The sequence below is a fragment of the Nelumbo lutea genome, chromosome 2 (genome assembly GCF_056320005.1).
Source record: "Nelumbo lutea isolate HS-2025 chromosome 2, American lotus-T2T, whole genome shotgun sequence".
NCBI lineage: Eukaryota > Viridiplantae > Streptophyta > Magnoliopsida > Proteales > Nelumbonaceae > Nelumbo > Nelumbo lutea.
The window spans coordinates 67,716,961-67,739,654 of record NC_142685.1 but is presented as its reverse complement, the minus strand read 5'-3'; the positions used below and the strand labels follow the sequence as shown (position 1 = coordinate 67,739,654).

The window sequence follows — 22,694 nt, the reverse complement described above, 5'->3', positions numbered from 1 at the left end:
CCATCCGTGTCTATACTATTTTCTGGATGGGGTCATAAAGATCATGAACGTTAAGTGCTTCCATAAGAATGAGGGCTTTACTTTCAACAGCTGAGGAGGGATTGAGATTTGTAGAACGAGCAATTACAAAGGATCCATGGTGATCGCTGAAAATCAATCCTGCACCCGCACCTGATCTAGAAAATTATCCATCAAAGTTGAGTTTCAACCAATTTATATGAGGCTTCATCCACTTATCATTAACAGATTCAAAAGGATAAGTGATGGGTTGTATCCAATATTGGTTTAGAGCATCAACCATTGCACCTACCCCTTACAACTAAACAGAAATTTCATTAATAATTCGCTTAATATCCAAAACGTCATTATCCAAGACAAGACAACAGGTTTTCCAAAGCATCCACATAACATAATAATGGCACATCGAGCAAAGATAGGAACATGATCTTTGGAACAGGGATCATAAATGTAGCCCAAGAACTAAATTAGAGTATATCAATAACATCATATTGTATAAGGTTAATACACGGAAGGTGTTCAAATATTTTAACCTTTAAACCCTATCAATGAGTTACGAGATTTAAGAAAGTATAAAAAAAAATGAAATATTTTTTTATCCTTTCATCTTTAATTACAGACATACATGCCACTAATTGATAATAAAGGGCCTATTTTAGACAACTCAATAGGTTATCTAGAAGGAAAAATACCCCATAAATAAAGGAAAAGGAGTCGCTATTAACTTTTTTCTCTCAAATATATCTGCCAAATAGATTAGGTCTGGGTCCAAAAGAGTCAAACATTACCCACACTCATTATGATATGCCATTCATAGCAGACTCCAAAAACAGCCCATGCTGTTTTTTACAAACAGCCAAAAGTTTTTACCCAGATTAAATAATCCGGGATAATACACATTGCAGGTTTAGATGTATTTTTGGATAAAACACATTTCAGGTTTAGGTGTATTTAGGGGTGAATTCGAGCTGAGCCGAGGCGAATAGTATTAGGCTTGAGCTTGATTCGAGTCAAAAGTTCATAAACTCGAGATTGGGCTCGAGCTCAAGCTCAATCTTGACTAAAACCAAACCAAGCCAAGCTCGAGAAGCTCGTGAAAAGCTCAGCTCATTGCCACCCCTAGGTGTATTTTTGGATAATCCTTTTGTGGATCAGTAATAAAATGGCAAATAACTTTTTAACCACATGATGCATTGACCTCCCTGATCAGGCCCTAAAAGTTTCAAGGGATATGCACATAAACCTAGATTTTGCAAACCGATAATAAGACAGATCTTTGCTTATATATAAACAGTCAATGTCTTTACACTATAGAAACAAGAATCCGTCATGAACATGTTGCTTTTCCTTCACTAGAAAGGAAAACAGAAGACAAAAAGACAAAATACAGGTCCAAGAAATTCTGATGGCCAAATACTTGTGCATATGATATAAAATAGATTACAATTTTCATTTTGTTGTCATCGTCTTCTGAGCAGGAACCAGGTTGTGAACACTCTCAAGAAGAAATTTTCTCCAGCAACTGAATTACTTTTGCTCGTTCAGTTATGTTATTATAAACCTATAACACAGTACAGCATTGGTTGGTCTTCTTTGCTTGCTTGTAAAACATCTGTTCCAACATTTAACACCCAGAATATTTAGGTTAGCATGGAAGTCTTATACACACTACTAGATCTACAATATGTGCATGGCAATATGCAAAATGCAATATATTTGCTATACAAATTTTTATTAATTAAAAACATTGACCGGTTACTGCCAAAAAAATGCTTGCTTATACAAGTTTATAAACATTGTTAACAGGCATCTCCACCCCAACTGACCACCTTAACCACGCAAGCTTTGCAATTCAAAAATATAAGACATCCTTAAGTGGTTATGTAAGACAATTGATTTGAGACACAGACAAGCATCAATGGTTAATGCATGATTTATCATCCACAGTATCTATAATCAATGCACTCAATGGAGTTGATTGGTAACACGATAGATTGATAGATTGCCAAAGGAAGAGTTATGGAAGAGAATTCAAATTTGATGATGTTTAATATTCTTTTGTCTCCTAATCTTACATTTCTTCTTCATCTGTTTTCTTTTTTCCCAGATCAGGGGGTGGGAGGGGGGTACTTAGAGATTGGTCAATTTGGATAACAAGAACCTTATACATTCAAGAAAGCACTCATAGCTGTCTAGGAAAGGAATTCATAAGAATAGTTTTCTATAAATAGATAATCTAAACTCCAGAGCAATTCATAATTTAGCTCCTGAAGATTTTCCTAGTTTTTGGATTTGTTCTTTGCAATGCTGAGTATTAAGTAATTAATTAACGTCAAGTGGAGGATCTTGTATAATCTTCCATTTATTCGTCCCACATCAGGAAGGCAAAAATAATCCATGAGTTCAGTTGTGAACTACACTAATTGACATGAGAATACACTAATTGTCAGATGGTGTAAAATTGTGGGTGGTTGGATTGGGGATTACCATATTACCTCAATGACATCAAGGAAATCCTGAAAGCCAGAAATGTCCAAATAAGATGAATCCTAATAGGACTGAATCCTACAGCAAGTACACTTCCCAGGTTGGAAATTGAGGGGGCCTTTTGTATAGTAACAACTTCTTACCTGGGTGGTTTTTTAAGTGAAGCATTAAAATGGTTGTCCCTGCTATGCACTTACCAGACCAGATATCCTTTTAGGACTAATTCATACTCGTTAGAAATTAATGAGTGGCTTATACTCCTCAAAATAAATTTATATATATGGGCTTAAGATGAAGATTGATTATTGTAGTCTAGAACATATGACATTATGACTAAAGAAATATCAGTTTAAATTTATAGTGATTTGTAGTCAAGTGCAACAGAAACAGACAAGGATCACCATTTTGAACAACACTATTGTGGATAAAACATCTTCATTTAGCTAATACATTTTCTTTTTATGAAATAGAAAAACACACGATAGACCAGTACGTTGATAATAGTAGCAGCACAACTTTAAATTGGGCGTACTGATTGATATGCCCTTATTGAAACCATGATTTCAATGTTACTGGTGTGGAAATGAGTATCAACTCATTTCTGGGGAATCATGGATCACAGTTTTGAACAACACTATTCTGGACACAACACCTTCACTTAGCTAATGCCCTTTATCATCCTTTGTTTCAAAGAGAGAACACATGATAGACCAGTAAGTCAATAATAGTAGCAGAACAACTTTAAATTGGGTATACCGTACGCATTCATACGCCCTTATTGAAACCATGACTCCAGTATTACTGGTGTTGAAATGAGTATACTAGCAGGCAACCAAAAAAACAAGGAAGTTTCCATTTTTAAAGTTTAAACATTTCCCTGCTTCTGAATTAAAGGAAAAAGAAAGAAATCATGTGACTAAAAACACAAATATATGTAAATGTGGGCAGGGGTAGGCTTCAATGTGTATATATACATAAAACATAAATGTATTAACAAATGTATGGTGGTGGAACACATAACTAGATAAATGCAATCTAAGTGGTACCTGTGATGCTGCACTCAGATCTGAACTCTTCTCAACTAAACTGTCCAGCCTTTCACCTCGTTCAAGCACACTGTCAATGGTTTTATGCTGTATCAACAGAAAAAATATAAGATCAATAAAATATGAGGAAAGGCATACCAGCAGAAGAATCATATATTAACTGTTGCATCAAAAGAAAATCCAAACAAAATATATCTTATCAATTTTGTTTTAAAATATTGGCTAGAGAGAAGATTTGACCTGGAGGAAATAAAGGAAGCAGTGTTTTCAATGGATAGAGCCAAAGCACCAGGTCCAAATGGGTTTACAAAGGCTTTTTATTGATGTTGCGAATTGGGACATTCTAAAAGAAGATATACCAAGGATTTTTAATGAATTTTTTTGGGGAGGGACAATAATTCCAGGAGTGAATTGCACTTTCATTGCTTTGGTCCCAAAATAATTGGATGCAAATCACCCAAGAAAGTTTAGACCCATCAACTTCGATAACAACTTGTATAAAATTATTGCAAAAGTGCTTGCTCAGAGTATTAGATCTATGCTTCCTTCTATTATCTCCCCAAATCAAGGGGCATATGTTAAGAATAGGCAATTGATCATACTTTAATCGCTAATGAGAATGTGGAAGAGCAGAATAACCGGAAAAAAAGGATCTAGCATGTAAGCTTGATCTGGAGAAGGCCTATGACTTGGTTGACGGGATATTCTTAATGGAAATGATGAGAAACTATGGGTTTGGAGATAAGTGGTGCAAATGGGTTTGAGGATGTATTAGAACTTCCCACTACTCAATTTTAGTGAACGGGGTAGTAGTGGATTACTTTCCAGCTATCAGAGGAATTACACAAGAAGACCCTCTCTCCCCTTTACTTTAGTGCTGATGTCTTAGGGAGATAAATCCATACAGCAGATTCGAGAGAGCTGACAAGAGGATGGAGAGTGGGAAGGGATGGAGTGTCTATTAACCATCTTAGTTTGCTGATGATACAATCTTATCCTGTGAGGGAGACGACCCCAGATGAGTGAGAAATCTGAAGTTGGTGGTTCAACTCTTTGAGCAAATGTCAAGTTTAAAAATTAATTTAATAAGAGTTGTATGGTGGGGGTCAACATGGATGAAAGGGAAATGCCAACTTGTGTAACTATTTTGGGATGTGAAGTTTCCCAATGGCCAATGAATTACTTGGGCCTTCCCTTGGGAGATAGCCCGAGAAATGAAAGTTATTGTAACCCTGTAGTGACAGAATTACAAAGAGATTAGCTTATTGCAAGAGGAATTATTTATCTTTGGGTGGCAGAATTACATTAATCAAGTCAACTTTGGCCAACCTGCCTGTTCACCTTTTATCGGTGTAAATTCCGAAAGGGGTTTGCAGAAGCTTGAAGAAACTAATTAGAGATTCTTTTGTGGGAATTAGGGGAGGAAAGAAAGGTTCATAGGGTTAGTTGGAAGTCGTGGTAAAAGTAGGAGTTTTGGTGGCTTAGGAATATGGCTCTGTAAGGGAAATGGTTCTGGAGACTTCCAGTGGAGAGGGATAAACTATGGACTAAGGTGATTTTAAGCATTCCAGCTGAGAGATGGGATGCGGAAATATTGGCTCAAGCTACTAGTGCTTCTCCTTGGAAGTCTATACATTCCATTCTACATTCATTCCCTCCCTTTTCTAGGTATAATCTTTGCTCTGGAAGTCTAGCAAAGCTCTGGGAACATGTTTGCATGGGGAGTTCGCCACTAAAAGACCAATTCCCTTCTCTATGCTTGTTTTTTCAAAGCCTTAGCTCAACCTTCTAATAGTCTTGGGCAACCCTTTCCAAATTCGGGGTAAACCGGTTCCTCCAAGGACTAAGGCTTTCTATTGGGAAGGATTAGCACCTGTGATATACTTGAAATAAAAAAAAAGCCTTTTGGTGCTTATCCCCTAATTGGTGCATTCTTTGTAAAGCTGATGTTGAGTCTTGCTATCATTTACTAATCTCCTACCCCTTTGTTTCTTCTATTTGGGATTGATTTCACTCTTTGTTTGGTTGTAGGTGAACTCCACCAATTGTGCAAAGCCTTTTTTGACTCTTTTGATCATAGCTGGACAAAGAAGTGGGGAAGAGTGTTATGGAGATGCACAAGAGCTGTGATTTGTTGGACAGTATGAGAGGAAAGGAAACATATGGCTTCCTTTGCTGGGTGAAACCGATGGCTTTATTTGAAGATATTCCTACAACGGATTCGCTATATAACTGGAAGGAAGTGGCATCCTCAGCCCCTAGTAAAAATGTTCCCCATCCTTTGCAGCATCCTCAGCCCCTAGTAAAAGTATTGGAGGAGTTTTTAGGAACGAGGGAGGTCAGGTTATTGGTATATTTTCAGGCCAAATTGGGGAATGGGAACTCACTCAAGCTAAAATTATGGCTGTTTTAAAAGGTGCAAAAAGGGCTAAGTAGATAAACATTAATAGATTGGTCATTGAAGGAGATTCAAAATTGGTAATAGGTAGGTAGGCTAGAAAAGGAGGATGATGGCATGTGGAGTTACATTAGTAGTCGTACAAGACTACAAATATCTCTTAGGTTTTGAACAGAAAATAAAGAAAAGGAAAAGAGAAGAGGAGAAGAAAAAGAAGAGAGATGAAAAGGGAGAACTCATGGAGAGGTTTTAGAAAGAAGAATCGTTGGTGTTGCTGAAACAGCCACCCCACTCCTTAATTTATATACATAGTTTCCTAATTGTAAAATAACTCAATGCTTACATGGCAAGATAAGATAAGATCAAAATTAAAACTAATCCTAGATAAGATAGAATAAAAAGAAACTAATCCTACTAGGAAAGCTGATTAAATCTAAGTACATCCAAGGTGTCACACATATACTAATGTGGGGTCCACAATTTCCTACACTCCCCCTCAAGTTGGGAGTAGATATTTGTCATTCTCAACTTGCATATATCTTCTTCTAATTTCTTTCTTGAGACAACCTTGGTGAGAAGGTCTGCAAGCTGCAAGTCAGAGGCAATGTAGGGAAGGCATACTTCTTGAGATGTAACCCTTTCTCTGATAAAATGTCGATCCACTTCAATATGCTTAGTTCTGTCGTGCTTTACTGGATTATGTGCTATATTAATGGCAGCCTGATTATTACAGTACAACATTAGGGGTTTCTCCTAAATAATACCCAATTCCTCAAGTAATGATCTCAACCATAGAATCCCAGCCACACCATTTGCCATGGATCTATATTCAGCTTTAGCGCTGGAACGAGAAACAACACTTTGTTTCTTACTCTTCCAGGAGACCAAATTACCTCCTACAAAGGCATAATATCCAGAGGTAGATCTTCGATCATCAACACACCCAGCCCAATCAGCATCTGTGTAGACTTCTATCTTCACGTGGCCATTTCTCTTGAACAAAAAGCCTCTGCTTGGAAACCTCTTCAAATATGCTAATATCCTTTCAACCGCAAGGAGGTGAGTAGTTCTAGGAGAGTGCATATACTGACTAACTACATTGACTACATAACTAATGTCAGGTCGTGTGAGGCAAAGATAGAGAAGTTTTCCAACTAACCACTAGAACATAGCTTTATCTTCAATAGGCTCTCCACCTTCTACACTAATCCTGTGATTCTGCTCAATAGGTGTGTCTGCAAGCTTAACTTCCAACTTTCCTGTTTCTTCTAGCAAATCAAGGACATACTTTCGTTGAGAGACAAAAATCTCATCTTGGATCTGGCTACCTCAATGCCCAAGAAGTATCGTAATTCCCCCAGATCTTTTACCTCAAATTCTTGATGGAGGAGTTGCTTAAGAGACTCAGTTTCACTAGTATCACTCCCCGTTACTACAATATCATCCACATACATAGCAAGCAAGGTTACAGAAGAATCCATTCTCTTAATAAACAAGGTGTGGTTTAACTGGGTCTCCACATATCCGAACCTATCAAGGGCTCATTTGAATCTGTCAAACCAAGCTCTGGGGACTGTTTTAGTCCATATAAAGCTTTGTTCAATCGACAAACCTTTCCTGTCTCCGTACTATACTATCATGGAGGCAACATGTAAACTTCTTCCTGCAAGTCTCCATTGAGAAAGGCATTTTTGACATCCATCTGATACAATGGCCAAGAGTAATTGGCTGCAAGAGATTATAGGATTCTGAGTGAATCCTTTTGCAACTAATCGGGCTTTATACCTTTCAATAGAACCATCAGCATTATGTTTCACAGTGAATACCCATACATCCAACTGGTTTTTTTTCCTTTGGGCTGATCAACTATCTCCTAGGTATTGTTTCTAATGAGGGCATCCATTTCTACTTTTATTGCATCTTTCCATTTTAGTATCTCCAATGCTTCCTGTATTGTTCTAGGAATGGGAATATCAACAATGGATGCGAAAAAGACTCATAGGAGGGAGACAAATGATCATAGGATAAAAACTAAGAAATGCAGTAAGCTATGGTGCAACGACGTTTGCCTTTTTGGACTGCTAAGGGGAGATCAAGGTCACCAAATGAAGGTGAAGGCTCCATGGTTGGATGTTTCTCATTTGTGGTACCTAGATTTGGATCTATAAGAGAAACGGGGCTACTGTGGTACCTGGATTTGGATCTGCAGGAGGAACTGGGCTATTGTGGTACCTAGATCTAGATCTGTAGAGGGGACTGGGACTAGCTTGCATTGCTGATGTCCAAAATCAACCCATCTCCAATGTCTGTGATAGACTCTCACATCCTTGCACCTTTGACATCCTTCCCCGTTACATCCTTCTTCACTTAATGGGATTGGTAAAGGAACTTCTAATGAGCTACTCCTAGCTTCACTATTCTCCCCCTGAGGAGAAACCCTTGGATAATAGGGTTTATCCTCAAAGAAGGTGACATCCATTGAGACAAATCTATTTCTAGAAGTGGGTTCATAACAACAATATCCCTTTTGAGTTTGGGCATATCTAAGGAAACTGCATTTGGAGGCCTTAGGATCAAATTTGGAACGATGAGGGCCAAGGATTTGAACAACGCAAGTGCACCCAAAGGTTTTGAGAGGAATGGTAAACAATTCTTTATCAAGGTATAAAAGGGTGAATGGAGTTTTCATGTCAAGAACCTGTAAGGGAATCCGATTGATAAGATAAACTGCTATAAGAATGGCATCCCCCCAAAAACGTATAAGCACATTTGAGGTAAAAATAATGCCTTTGGCTACCTCCAATATGTGTCTATTCTTTCTTTCAACAACCCCGTTCTGCTGTGGTGTATGTGGGCAGGTACTCTAATGGATAATCCCATGATCAAGCATGTAGGAGGCTAATGGGTTTGAAAAATATTCTTTTACATTATCGGATCTAAAAATTTTAATTTTGACTCCAAATTGGGTTAAAATCATTTGATGAAAGATTCGGGTTAATGCTGGAACCTCATCTCAAGAACGGATAAGGTAAACCCAAGAAAAGTGAGTATAATCATTAACAAATAATAGGAAATATCTGTACCCCCCCATGGCAGTGGTATAATAAGGTCCCCAAACATCAATACGCACAATTTCAAAAGGAATATTGCTTCTGTTATTACTTAATGAATAGGTAGTCCTGCTTGCAAGTTCACAACTTTCACATTTCAAACTTGTCATCTGAACAAATTCAAATATACTAGGAAACAAACTTTTCAAAGCTTGAAAGGATAAATGGCCCATCCTATTATGCCAAAGCATCACCTGATCAACAGACTAAGAAACAAAGGATTTCTTATGAGCACTTCCTCCAAGTAGGTAGATTCTGTTTGTCTCACTGCCAATCCCAATCACCTTCTTTGTTTCCAAATCCTTAAAAACACATCGATCAAGAAAAAATGTTACTGAATAATTCTGTTTTTTTGTAATGCTACTAACTGAGAGCAAGTTAGTATTAAGATTAGGGACATGTAGGACGGAGGATAGGGAAATTGCATTAGACAACTTGATGTCTCCTTTGCCAGAAATAGGAACAAGGGATCCATTAACAATAGATACTTTGTCTTTACCAAAAGTATGATAAGCTGGAGTTGAAGCATGATAAGTCAGTCATATGGTCAGATGCTCCTAAATCTATTATCCAAGAATGTTCTGTATTACCTAGAGCTGAAGCATTATAAGCTGGGGCCCGATTACCTAATTGAGCAATGGATGAGCTTGAAGGAGCTAATGATGGTTGAGGAGATGATACTGAGTAACTGACTTCACTTTCCAATTGTGTTACAGCAACTCGGACAGCAGCTAGGGTGTCTAGAGGAGTGCCTCTTGAGGCCATTGAGGTTGCACTATCAAGTGTTGACAACCATATTGGCATTCCCCTTTTTGTTTCTGAGTTTTGCTGGAACTAGATGTGGATGCAACTTCCAACAAGTGTCTTTAGTGTGTTTAGGTTTCTTGCAATATTCATAAACTAGGTCCTTTTTAGCCTCTTTTTTCATATCCCTTTCCTTTTCTCCCCCGGGCTTGGGTTTAACTACTACCAAGGCAGATTTGAAAGGTTGTTGTTGTAACATAACCTTTCTCCTAATTTCTTCACTATGCACTAAGGAATAGGCTTGAGACAACGTCACACTTTCTCTTGTCAATAGTTGTTGTCTTACAATATCATACTCAGAATTTAGGCCAGCTAGGAATTCAAATACTCTATTAGTTCCAACTTGCTTTCTATAAGTCTGTGCATCTTTCTAAATCTCCCATTCAATTGTCTCAAGGTGGTCCTTTACCTCTCTAACTTCAAGATCCCTTTCTAGCCAAACTACTTCACTGTTACTTAACCTATTTGGTTCCGATTCTCCCAGAGACACCCAGCTCCAATCTCTCCCCGTGTACAGCTGCTTGTAATAAGAAACCACTTTATCTAGAATCCCCCCCAGGTGTCTATCACCTCCTCCTCCACTTGGATCATCGTGATCAGATTTCTCCTTCTCCCATTTGCAAAAGCATGGAAAAAGAGGTATTCTTGTCTCCCTCTTTCAGCCATATGGCCCTAGATTTTTGTCTCCACCTGACTTCCTCCATCAACATTAGGTCCTCTAGCTCGGATTCCAACACCGCCATCTCGATTTGTGTCTCTCTCTTGAATTCGCCTTCCTTTCTTACCCTTTCTAACTTGGCCAGCTTCTCCTAAATCTCTTTTTCTCTACCCTCTTCCCCTCCAAATGCTTCTTTCCTTCTCCCCCAAACTCTTGCTTAATGGCTTGCAATTTTTTCATCATTTTTAAATCTGCTGGTCCTTCCACTTACTTTCTACCCATTCCACGAAGTTTGGTTGGAGTAGCCATACATTCTTGAATCTGAAAGATTCAAGGCCTATAACAGCAGCAAACTTTCGCAGAAGGATTGCTTTATGGTCTGATAACTGTATTGGCATTGATTCTTGGACCACTTCCCCTACATACTCTGCCCAATCTCCTGAAAATAAGAATCTGTCCAGCCTTCCGAGGATGACTGGAATTTGGCCATTCGACAAGGTAAACTTCCCACCTACCATTGGTGGATCTATCAACTCATTACTAGTTATAAAATCTTCAAACCTCCTCATGCCTACAGAAACTCTTCTATCCCTTCCCCCCTTCATTTCATTTCTTCTTCTTAGTACATTGAAATCCTCACCCACACATCAATGCCCATCCCACTTCTGTCTCAACCCTCATAATTCCTCCCAAAACTCCTCCCTCTCCCCCTCCTCATTTAGCCCATAAACGTTTGTTAAACACCCGCTCCAATCACCATTTACTTCTTGTAAGCACACTGAGACTGAGAACACTCCAGTGTCCTCCCCAACCCTTTTGAAGACCCCTGGATTCCATATAATTACAGCTCCCCCTGACAGCCCCGAAGCTTTAAGCTCCACCCAGTCTCCTCCCTCTTCACCCCAAATTTCATTTTATAAACAACAAGCAGTTGCTCAGATAAGTTTTAGGCCAGGCCCACACTTTCTGAGTTAGGGATTGTTGCATTCATGTCATATGGTGATAACAACTGAGTTGATCATCATCATCATCACCATCATCATCTAAGCCTTGTCCCAAGTCCCAACTATATTGGGTTGGCTACATGAATTCTATTTCACCATACTGTTCTGTTCAGTGTCATATCCAATATGGGTGCTTAAATCATTTCTTATTACTTCAACCCAAGTCTTTTTTCAGCCTGCCTCTAGCTTTTCCAACCCCTTCAACTTGTAACAAATCACTTTTTCTAACAGGTGTTGTAGATGGTCATCTATGCATGTGACCAAACCATTTCAATCTACTTTCTCTCATTTTATCACTTATTGGAGATACTCTTAGGTTCTTTTGTATGACTTCATTTCTAACTCTGTCCTTTCTAATTTTGTTAAAAATTTGTAACAAAAAACATGTAGATTAGATGTACTGATAAAAAATATATGTTTTAGATGTAAAAATTAACTAAATAATTTATTTAGCACACCAATAGATTTGTAGCTTGATGGTATATTGTCTTGGCTTTCAAAGGGATAGCATAGATTCAAAACTTCATGTTGTGTTTTTGTTACTAAAAAAATCCACATTTGATTTGTTAAGGTTCAGACAGTTTACTAAAAATGACCAGATTTTACCAAACCACCTGGGTCAAAAGCAATTTATCCAACTATTCAGAAATACAAAAACTATGGTTTCCAGAACCCAGAAAACCTTTGGGTTGCATTCCTAACAGAGATCACCATCCAATCCAATCTTGATCTGACAATATTGGTACTAAATACATCCTATAGTAGTGGGTAGAACTAGGTCAGATGGTCAATCTGACAAGATTGGAAAGCCCCAAGATACTGATGGGGATTATCTTCTAGTTCGGATTTTTAAAAATTCAAGCAAACTGTTCTCAAACAAATAATAAAAAAATATATGAAAATAGTTGTATGCATATCAATATGTGAAAAAAAGCTTATAAGGCAAACTTGGTAATAAAATGATGAAACAGATTTGGCATATTGTTTACCATCAAATAATTAAAAACTCACAAGAATGATCTTAGTTTCGTCCAACTCCCTCTGGATTTTCAGCAATTTATCAGCTTCTGCAGGGTCCTGAAGAAAATAATAAAACACATCCAGGTTATTTTCAGTGAAAAACTTCAAAATCATATGGTACACAAGCTTCACCCACAACAGAGTAGAATGTTAAAAGAGGAAATGGACAATGACATTCTATCTTCTAATTAAATTATGAATCAGGATGCAGACGGGTACCTGAAATTTGGTTAGAGCTTCATTCAAATAGGGCCATGGTTTGGTGGAATCTGACTGTACAGTCCTCCAAGATTCTCCAAAGTTCTTCTGGTATTCATCCACTACCTGGGTACCATTAATTTTAGTTTAATTCTTTATTTACCCTTCCAAGCAAAGAAGCAGATATTAAATTTTATGCACCATCTCATATCAGCACCTTAGGAAGAATATACACTTTACATGTACCAACTCTTTAAGCACAAGGTATCATGAAAAATTGACAGAATCATAGTAAGTCAGTAGGCTACAATTAATCACCTCTTAAGTTATGCAAAAATGATCTCAATACAATGAAGTGATAAGAAGCATAGGTAAAGTCCTACTAAACTAGAATAGAACCCACCCAGCCAATTCATGAGATTAAGCCTTCAAATTTATCCCAATGAAAACAAGACAAAAGACAGAAAGAAAATTCAAAACTACATGCATTACATGCATTTGAGAGGATGTAAATGTTCAAGTGGAATCTCAGGGGCAATTTACAGTTAGAAACTTGATATTAGAGCTGGAAACAGGCTTCCATTGCTTCAAAGCTTTTGGGGCTCTGTAGCTCCATTCAACGGGGGCTTCTTCTTTTGAAGGTAGATACAGTGATCTATTATATATCACCTATTGCATGGTGGCAGAAGAATAAAAATGGTTGCCTTATGTTAAGGGATGTAAAGAAAATAGTTATCACCTACTCATTCATTGCAGGACTGCATATTATAGAATAATTTCTTTTTGGATATGTAGGATCCCACCCTCAAACACAGGAGATCTTGGTTGTATGGCAAGTTACTTCTATCACATCCTTCTGTATGTCTTCCATCACCATGTTTAGAAGGAAATGAGCAACCAGATCTTCCAAAACAAGTTGAAGACAAGGTTTAAAACTTGAAGAACTAGATATATTGTGAAATAGAAGGCATTGGTTGAGAGTGTAGGAAGTCAGCTTTGAAATCAAAATGGTAGGTGGTCCCAGTTGCTAAGGCTCAGTTTGGGAGGAGTACAAATACAAATATTTACAGTGCAAAACCTTGTTTATTGTATTTGTAAACCTTGTTTTGCACAGTACATATTTGTATTTGTAGTCTTCCCAAACTGAGCCTAAAGAAATATTTCCACGTCTCAGTCTCAAACCATGACAGAAATAGGCCAACCACAATTTGTTTTCTTTTTCTTCTTAATTGTTCACTTCAGTGCCATCAATATGGCAACTAATGATGAAGTTTAGCATCTCCTCTCCTTATTAAGAACAATAATTTTCCACTCCTCTGAAGAGACCTAAACATTGCAAGGCTTGGCCATCAGGAAAATCAAAGTGACCAATGGCTAGAAATGTTAATATGCTGTGTAGCCAGAGTCATAGAAGCACCATTGAGAATGCAGATAATTGGCTTATCAAAAGGAAAAACAGAATGAAGATAATTAGAAAATTGAAGTGCTAAGAGACCCTTCTTTTGCACAATGAAGGAAAATTTAATCTTCTCCTTGCAATGTAAAGTTGTAAACACCAATCATCAAAATGAACAGCTCAAAAGGTTGCCAGCCAATATCAGAGTCAAGCATCTCCAATGAAAACCAAACTTCATGGGAGCAAATGAGCAAAGTATATGGCTATTTCTGCCTTGGCTTCTTTGTGCAAAACTTTAACAGCTCAAAATCTACCAGACTAGTAGTTGCAAAAGACTGCTGAAGTTGAACTCACAAAACATAATAGATAACACAGATAAACATGTATAGAAAACTTCTCTATGATTTTAGTACGCAAAACTAAACAAACAACCCCAAATAAATTTACCAATCCAGAAAAGATAACATTCCTGCTCATACCTCTTCCACTGAATCCTTTATCAAACTCCTCAAACATGAGCAAAACCAAGGAGTGCATCTCAAATGACATCTACAATAAATTTAACCTTGGAAGTTCCTATGGATATGAAAATCGAATGGCTGGATGCAGTACCAGATATGATATTTACACTATTGAATTATCTGACATGATATGGCACCTTTGTACATGCATCCAGTTATCATAGGGAAGTTCCCAATATAGAATTCGCACTGTTCATATCTCACAAAATTCAAAGGACCCCACTCTTTTGTTTTTTTTTTTTTTTTGATAAATGACTCCTCTCTTTTGTTTGTCATATTAAGTCCAACAATAACATTCAGAAACACCATATCATTAATCCACCAATATTAAGACTACAAGAAAATTAGTCTTTCCTCCTTCAGGCCAATCTATATAAGCATCTTTCTTTTCCTTTATTTTGCTTCTTTAAATTAGTGATAATTCTGTATAAGCATATGGACTGGGTTTAGATTGCTCCCCATATTGTGGTCTCACTTTTAAGTCCTGTTAAAACACCATATAATCCCCCTACAAGAAACTTGTTCAAGTTGCATCCTCTTGGCAAGTTTGACATGTTATGGTAAGAGGGAGGACATATTAAAGGACCTGCTCTCTTTTTACTATTTGCAGCTAATGGAAAGAGTGTAGCTAAGTATTATTCAGAGGAGAAATAGCCATTGGAATCGGTAATCTGCAAAATGAGCAAAATAGAGAGCTAATTGATTTTCTAGAGTCTCCACTATGGAATATTGCTAGAGTTTCGATTTTTATCACTTCAGGAAATAGATGCTGCTTCTTACGCTTGACTTTCTATTCTGAGTGGTCTATAAATAGCCATTGGGGCTTCTATGCTTGACTTTCTACTGATCTATAAAGAGTTGGACATGTACATGCTGCACATGGTGTTATCAAAGTGTCAACTAGTCAATCAACTAGCCAGTTGAGAACCATATTGACTGCATCACTAACTAGTCAATGAATAACCATGATGCAACCACCAAGGAAGACCTATCAACTAAGTCAACTAATAGCCAGTTTACCAAGTTGATCACAAACTTATTTTAAAGTTTTCTTTCATCATGCATCATCAAATATGATTGGATACAACATATAAAATTGAAACAAGAAATAAAATAAAAGAGAAATAGTGAAGGATTTCTTTTAGGCCTTCCTCCAATTGGTAGTATTATGGTAGACAGCTGCCATAAACTATAGGACCACATTAGATGGCCAATGTTGTTTTTGATCTCAGACCAACCAACTTTCCTTTTTATATTTGCAAAGCAGAGGCTTCCATGTGGTCCCACCTATCTGAAGTATTGCATACTTCCAGTCTTTATTAACTAATATCTGAGATTGTACCATTTTATCAAATTTAGACATATCACTTTGTGCCACATTGACAACACTGAATGTGTGTTGTTTTCTATCATTAACCATGAAAAGATACACACAGGAAGTCATTGCCTTCTTTTTCATTTGGCAACATGTAAGTTCATAATGCATTGCTGGTCCTAGCTATCAGGGGTCTTGGGACAGGTCGACTAGATACAACCTAACATTTGGAAATTATGGTAAGTAACCACTCTCAGACTCAATCCCACATTCTCATTCTTGTATTAACTTGTAATCACCCACTCATTTAAACAAGAAAAAGAAATGCTTCCATAGAACAATTTCCCCTAGATTCCTCATATTTAGCCAATTGATGAAGTCACTGGTATCACTCTCCTTTTTTTTCGAACAATAATCACTCTCCTTTAGTATTGCATAGATTTACAAATCATCATTAATGCCAGTTAAAATACCACATTGGTGCTATGGTACCACTGCCGAATAAATACTTAAGCCAACAAGCAATAGCACCAAAATCTACGAGTAACTCTGACTGAAATATGGGGAACCATTTGAAGAGAACAATTCTATTGGGATAAACCACCCATGCCTATATTCAGAGTAAGGGAAACCCTAAAAGGTTGCCCAGATTCCTAAAGGGAGCACAGCCATGAAGGGACCGGACCAAAAAGAAGGGGCGGTCTCCCAAGCATAGCTCCTTTTTATAGTTAATATAAAATAAATTTATTAAAGGGAAAAATCCAGGTGTATACAAACTCAACTGATAAGGCATCACCGAGAGAAATCATGCAATCCACTTCACTCCACTTACTAACAACACCCTAATACACAGTTACCCACAATCAAAAATAAGTGACCTATCTTTCCCATGACCTAAGTCCTTCCCCAATCTATCAACAGATATTTCATAACAACACCCCAAGCTGGATTGCCCATCAACCCATCTTTTTGTCAGATAATGTAATCTTCCAATAGCACCAAGATAAATGAACAAATGCAACTAAGCACCCCTATCCTCTCTTGGTTCTCCCGTCTTCAGCTGGTGATGATTTTTTTTATTAGAGTTTTATTTAAAAAAAAAGAAGGGATTACATCAAGACTTACAATACAATCCATCCCAATAGGGACGCAAGGTGCGATCCCAACCTACAACAACCTAAATTACAACTGAGCCAAAAAGAGTTCAGACTTATGCACCCCCAACTTCGCAAAGTAATCTGCCATCGCATTTGCTGACCACCTTTCCCATTGAACACAAACTGTCATATCTCTAACCAGCCTGAGAAAACAACAACAATATGTCCTTCATTATTCCTGAAAACTCCTATACCAGCTAGACCTGGGTTCCCTAAACTGCTGCCATCAAAGTTTAGTTTGATAAAGCCTTCATCAGGAGGTTCCCAAGCTACCACTGGTTTGTTCCTTGCAAAGGAACTTCTACCTACAGTTCCCCAGTTTCTCCACAAGTCATCAACAGAGAAATCTGAGAGCAGGTTTGAGGCTTTAACCCAATGTATAGCTCTATTTAAAATACACTCCCACACTGCCTCCTGACTCCTTTATCACAAAAGACTGCTATTTCTCTCTTCCCACACCGTCTATATCAAAGCAGCCCTAAGACATCTCCACATGACTTTACCTCTCTTCTTTGGCCAGCTGAAGATTGTGGAGTCAAAGAGATTTCCAATCTGCAGAGGCACAATCCACCTATGACCAAAAAGATCAAAGACTTTTTCCCAAATGACTACAACAAAAGGGCAAGAAATTAGGAGGTGGTAACAGCTTTCACCACTTGCTTTACATAGGGTACACCAGTTGGGGGAAAGACACAAGGAAGGTCTTCATTTTTGCAAGGTGTCTAACATGTTTATTTTTCCTTGAAAGACTTCCCAACACAAAGCCCCAACTTTGGGAAGAACAGGTTTAGACCAGAACTCTTTAAAAGGGCATGGGGAGAGGTTCGGGACTGAACACAAATAAGAGAAGAAAGAGGCACAAGAAAACAATCCCCTAGGGTGCGGAACCCAAATATGACTATCAAGCTTAGAAAGAACCAGGAAAACTGAGTCAAGGATTTGCAAGAGGGAGGTTTCCAAAACAAGCTTACTGTCACTCAGGTTTCTTCTTGGTCCCAACTCCCGACTTAACCCGATCAACTAAGAGTAGGACACAAAACGATGTGCAGGTTCTTTATTAAGCAAATAAAGGGAATAAAGAGAAGCAGAAATGTCTTTAAGGGTTGAGTTACCGATCCAAAGGTCCTCCCAAAAGAGAACCTTGTCTCCAAAGCAAACATCATACCTGATTAGGCTAAGGAACTGAGGAAGCACTCCGCAAATGGATTTCCAAGGAGATGCCAGAGTAGCCCTCGAAGAGACCCCAGAGAACCATTGCTTGCACCACCATGTATACTACCTATCACTTCTTGCCACAACTTCCAGCCCCCACCCTCCAGAGGCCACCTCCACAACCACTTACCTATCAAGGAAGATTTTTTCTTTCCTAGATTTACTATACCTAGACCTCCCTACTCTTTGCTCTGACACACTACCTCCCATCTTACCAAGTGATCCTTTCTACCTTCCCTGGGCTCCCAAAGGAAGTCTCTCATCAACTTTTCTAATTTTTGAACTTCCTTCCTAGGGATCCTAAAAACCGACAAGTAGTAGACTGGCAAATTTTCTAGAGTGGACTTTATCAAAGTAATTCTACCTCCTAAAGAAATATAATTTCTCTTCCAAGCTGCCAATCTCTTGGTACACCTCTCCACAGCTGGTTTCCAGAATCTAGTTTCTCTTGGATAATCTCCTAAAGGCAAACCAAGATACTTCAAAGGCCAGCACTCAATAGCACAACCTAGAGACTATACTACTGCATTCAGTTCCTTCTACCTCAAGTTTATCCCCACCACACAGCTCTTCTCAAAATTAATCTTCAACTTGGAGATATATTCAAACAACTTTATCACCTCCATTAAGTGCTTTGCTTTCATAGGATCATGATCACCACCCTCACAGAAAATGATTGTATCATCCACAAATTGTGAGTCACTACCGTGTTATTCCGACCAACAGAAAATGATTCCATTGCCTGGAAAAACCCTCCTTGCTAACACTCCCAACCAATGTTTCAGATTTAGACCATTATGGACCCAGATGGTCGGACCATTCAACCTGGAAGCCAAGCAAAAGCCTAGTTCTATTTACCTTGCAACCCCTTATTTTAAGGAAAATGTTTAATTGGTCAGTAAACCATCAACCCGATCATTTGAACCGAACAACAGATTATGAGCTAATGGTAAAAAAATATATTTAAATTAAATTATAGCAAAATAAAAATGAAATTTGAACTTATGTCCCATAAAACCATTACCGAATGCCGATCACAACAATCTAGGGTCTTGGGGAGTGATATAGGACAGGGTAGGGGTCCTATTAATTTAGGATCTATGGAGTGAAGGAGGATTGTGGGTGATTAGAGATGAAGAATATGAATGGAAAAGTAGAATGCTTGCTATAAGAGTAAACAGCAATGAGATAGGTCATTTTGAAGAAGAAATAGATGAAAGAGAAGGGAAAAAAAGAAAACTCTTCTAGCAACAACCAGAATTCACTGAACCAATCTTCATTTCTTCAAATCAACCCTCCTCTTTTTGCAATTACAATGACTCTTTTTATAGGCTCAATACATGAGCTCAGATGGCCCTTTACAGACTCCAATTTGGATAGGAAACAGACCCAAAACAACTTCTAATTGTTTTAGAGTCAAGACAAATCAATAGATGACCCGTAACACTCAAATGAGGGCTCTAATTACTAAAATAACTCTGATAACACTTTCCAAATCCTATTTTGACTAACTAAATTTAAAGACACCAGAAATTACTAAAAATAGTAATCCGTGAGTTTACTAAAAATAGCAATTACAAGAATTACTATAACTAGCAAGTCCAAGAGTTACCATAAATAATAATTTCAAAATAAAAAACTAAAAAAAAACAGAACCATGTTCTGAAGATACCAACATCTAGAAAATAAATAAATAAATGAAACAATACTAATATCCTATAGCCCAAAAATTCTGAAGCTGGTGTAGGAATTGGAAAATTGGTTTGTTTCCCCATGAATTCTTTGCTTGCTTTTTCATTTGCATCATTCTGATTCTACCCTGGTTCAAAAAAACTTGTCCTTGGGTTTTGAAGTGGCAGAGGATCAATATTTGTTCTAAGTCACGGATTAGATATTGGGAACAAAAGGGATAAAAATATCAGCAACACCAAAACTTGGATTCTTATCTTCAAAAATTACCATCTGAACATGCTGAATCTTTTCTTCGAACACATTGTGAACATCATTGGCATCTTCTTGTTAAACATCCAAATTTAGCTCTTGATCTACAATAAGTTTTTCCCTATACCTAGTTGCCCTTTCCCATCAACATTTTCCTGAGTAGCAGTCTTTGAAGTAGGAACATCAAGAGCAATTTCAACTTGAAACTGTTGTTGCATAGTCGGTGTAAATTGTAATAGAGGGCAGAATGGGAACAATGAACTGAGAGTTCGATGCCAAGGAAATAGGCTGATACACTCCATTAGAGGTAGCATTTGAAAAACATTAACCAATAATAATACCTTTTTCCAATCAAAAAATAAATAAATAATAATAATAATAATAATACTCTTTTTGTTTGCTCCCACAAGAGAAAACAAATCTACCCACTAGACTAGCATCCAGCAGGTTCAGCCTTTCAACATCTCTCATTGTAAAATGCTTTCTACCTTAAATAAGTTTTCTCTTTATGCAATAAACTACATATTAATAGTAACACTACGGCTAATTATCTGACATCCAATCACAATGCACGTATGCACAGAAGAATTATTTATCTGAGAACAAGATCTATATGCCACAAATGATAATACAAAAGAAGCACAGAGCCACATTATCCTATTCCATGTGAGCTAGAGAATTTCAAAGAAATTATCATTTAGCATGCACTCTTTCTTAAACTCCATTCTACGCAATCTCAAGCATGCATAATTTTGGCATAAGGAATTGCAGAAGTTTTTAAAAACAAAGAAAAATTAAAGCTACAGGAATGCCTATGGTTTACAGAACCAAGCATTCAAGACCCCAGGTTATATATCAATAAGTTTACAAGCTAAATTAGCAGGCACTTTGAAGATCAGAAAACCAATACAGCACACATGAATGAATAGCTAGAAGAAAGACTCACAAATGGTTATATTGACATAAAAGAGAAAAATGAAGGATTTTTGTTCAAAAAGACAAATTTTTCTCACAGAAAATGTCAAGGTTTTATTAGCAATGGAAGAGGAGCATGGGTTTACCTTGTTAAGAAGAGAGAACGCACTGCGCACGGGATAGTGGTCATCCATAAAAGCCACTGCACAGAGACCATTCCTGTTGTATGCATGCACCTTGTATTCTAAAAACACAAACAAATAGAAAGAATATAATTTCTCAGAACAGTTTCCACCCTCCAAATCTTCCCTACTAGAAAATACAAATTGCGCCAAAAAAAGCGCAACAAATATCAATCATCCAGCGTACAGGTCAAAAAACCTAACGCTAGATTTCGATTTTGCAATAACCAACTCGGTTTTCTTGGCATAGAAAAGCATTCATGAACAGAACAATTACAATATTTAAAAAAGCTCAATTTATGCTTTCGCAAATATAAGCAAGGCAAAAGAAATCAATACATTCAATTTTCCGCCTTCAGGAAACCTTTTTCTCCATAGAAGATGCAATTAGACAAAAACTGAGATTAAAATCTAAAAAAAGAAAACTAAAACGGAAATGACCGATAAGATAAGAGGAGACCTTCGTGCTGAACAGATTGGCGTTGGCCCGGCGGGGTACGTTTGGCGACGGTGCGACCGACAAAGACGATGAATTCTTTGACTGACGACCTCTGAAAGTACCCGAACTGGCTGACATCAGAGGCGTTGGCGAGGATAACCGGATCTGATTCTTCAGAGCTGCATTTCATAACCAGAAGAGACGTGATCTTCATTTTTCTTCCCTACAAATCGGAATTCGTTCGTGGTTCCTCCAAAACTGGAAAAAGCTTCTCCGGTCGTTTCTTGATCGCTTCGCGGGTTGCTGAGCAGTCGAAAAAGGAAGGAATTGGAAGCACCGCTGATCACATACTTATTGGGTTAGGGAACTACCATAGGCCCATGTCATAATGTAGCCTCATATCAAACGGATCTCAACCGTCCAATTTCAGGGCCCGGACCCATAATCTCAGAGTCAGTGGTAGACCCTCCTCTCTCCCTTCGGGGCGCCAAGCCCTTGAAAAGTTGAAATATGTTGAGCCTTTGACAGAATGTTTTATCCGTTTAACTGCCCATCGCTTGACGGCATTGGCGGGGACGGAAGCGGATCGGGTTTTAAACCAGACCCAGAAAATAGCGTCCATGTTAAGCAGGTTCATTCCACCAACGACACACGTACAGAGAGTATGCTCTTCAATAGCGCACCTCACAACGACATCTCCCGTATTTATCACCGGGGTGGCCACGAGTTCAGTCTAAACAAATTTCGACTCGAATTCAAGCGTAATATGTGGTTTGTTTGCTAATCGAGTCGATCGAATTCAAGCGTAATATGGTTTGTTTGCTAATCGAGTCGAGCTGGAGCTTAATACAGTTCGGTTCGTGAGGCTCGTGA

The 22,694-nt window shown here is 37.9% G+C and overlaps 1 protein-coding gene across 1 annotated transcript; it reads right to left on the bottom strand.

Moving 5' to 3' along the window:
• Positions 1–1,266: 1,266 nt before the first annotated feature.
• Positions 1,267–22,332, bottom strand: LOC148871346 (VAMP-like protein YKT61). The gene is made up of 6 exons (XM_088970855.1): positions 21,843–22,332; positions 21,347–21,444; positions 12,765–12,869; positions 12,537–12,602; positions 3,552–3,638; positions 1,267–1,630 (listed from the first exon to the last, which is right to left on the bottom strand). The coding sequence occupies exons 1-6, from the start codon at positions 22,033–22,035 to the stop codon at positions 1,580–1,582; spliced, it is 600 nt and encodes a 199-aa protein (XP_088826981.1). The 5' UTR covers positions 22,036–22,332; the 3' UTR covers positions 1,267–1,579.
• Positions 22,333–22,694: the final 362 nt, after the last annotated feature.

Bases quoted from the DNA above. Each gene is read 5' to 3' on its own strand.
- LOC148871346 (XM_088970855.1), bottom strand. From the start codon at position 22,035: ATGAAGATCACGTCTCTTCTGGTTATGAAATGCAGCTCTGAAGAATCA. The intron at 21,445-21,842 runs GTCTCCTCTTAT...TTGTGTTTTTAG, and splicing joins CCAATCTGTTCAGCACGAAG to AATACAAGGTGCATGCATAC. The intron at 3,639-12,536 runs GTGAGTTTTTAA...CTGTTGATACAG, and splicing joins ACGAAACTAAGATCATTCTT to CATAAAACCATTGACAGTGT.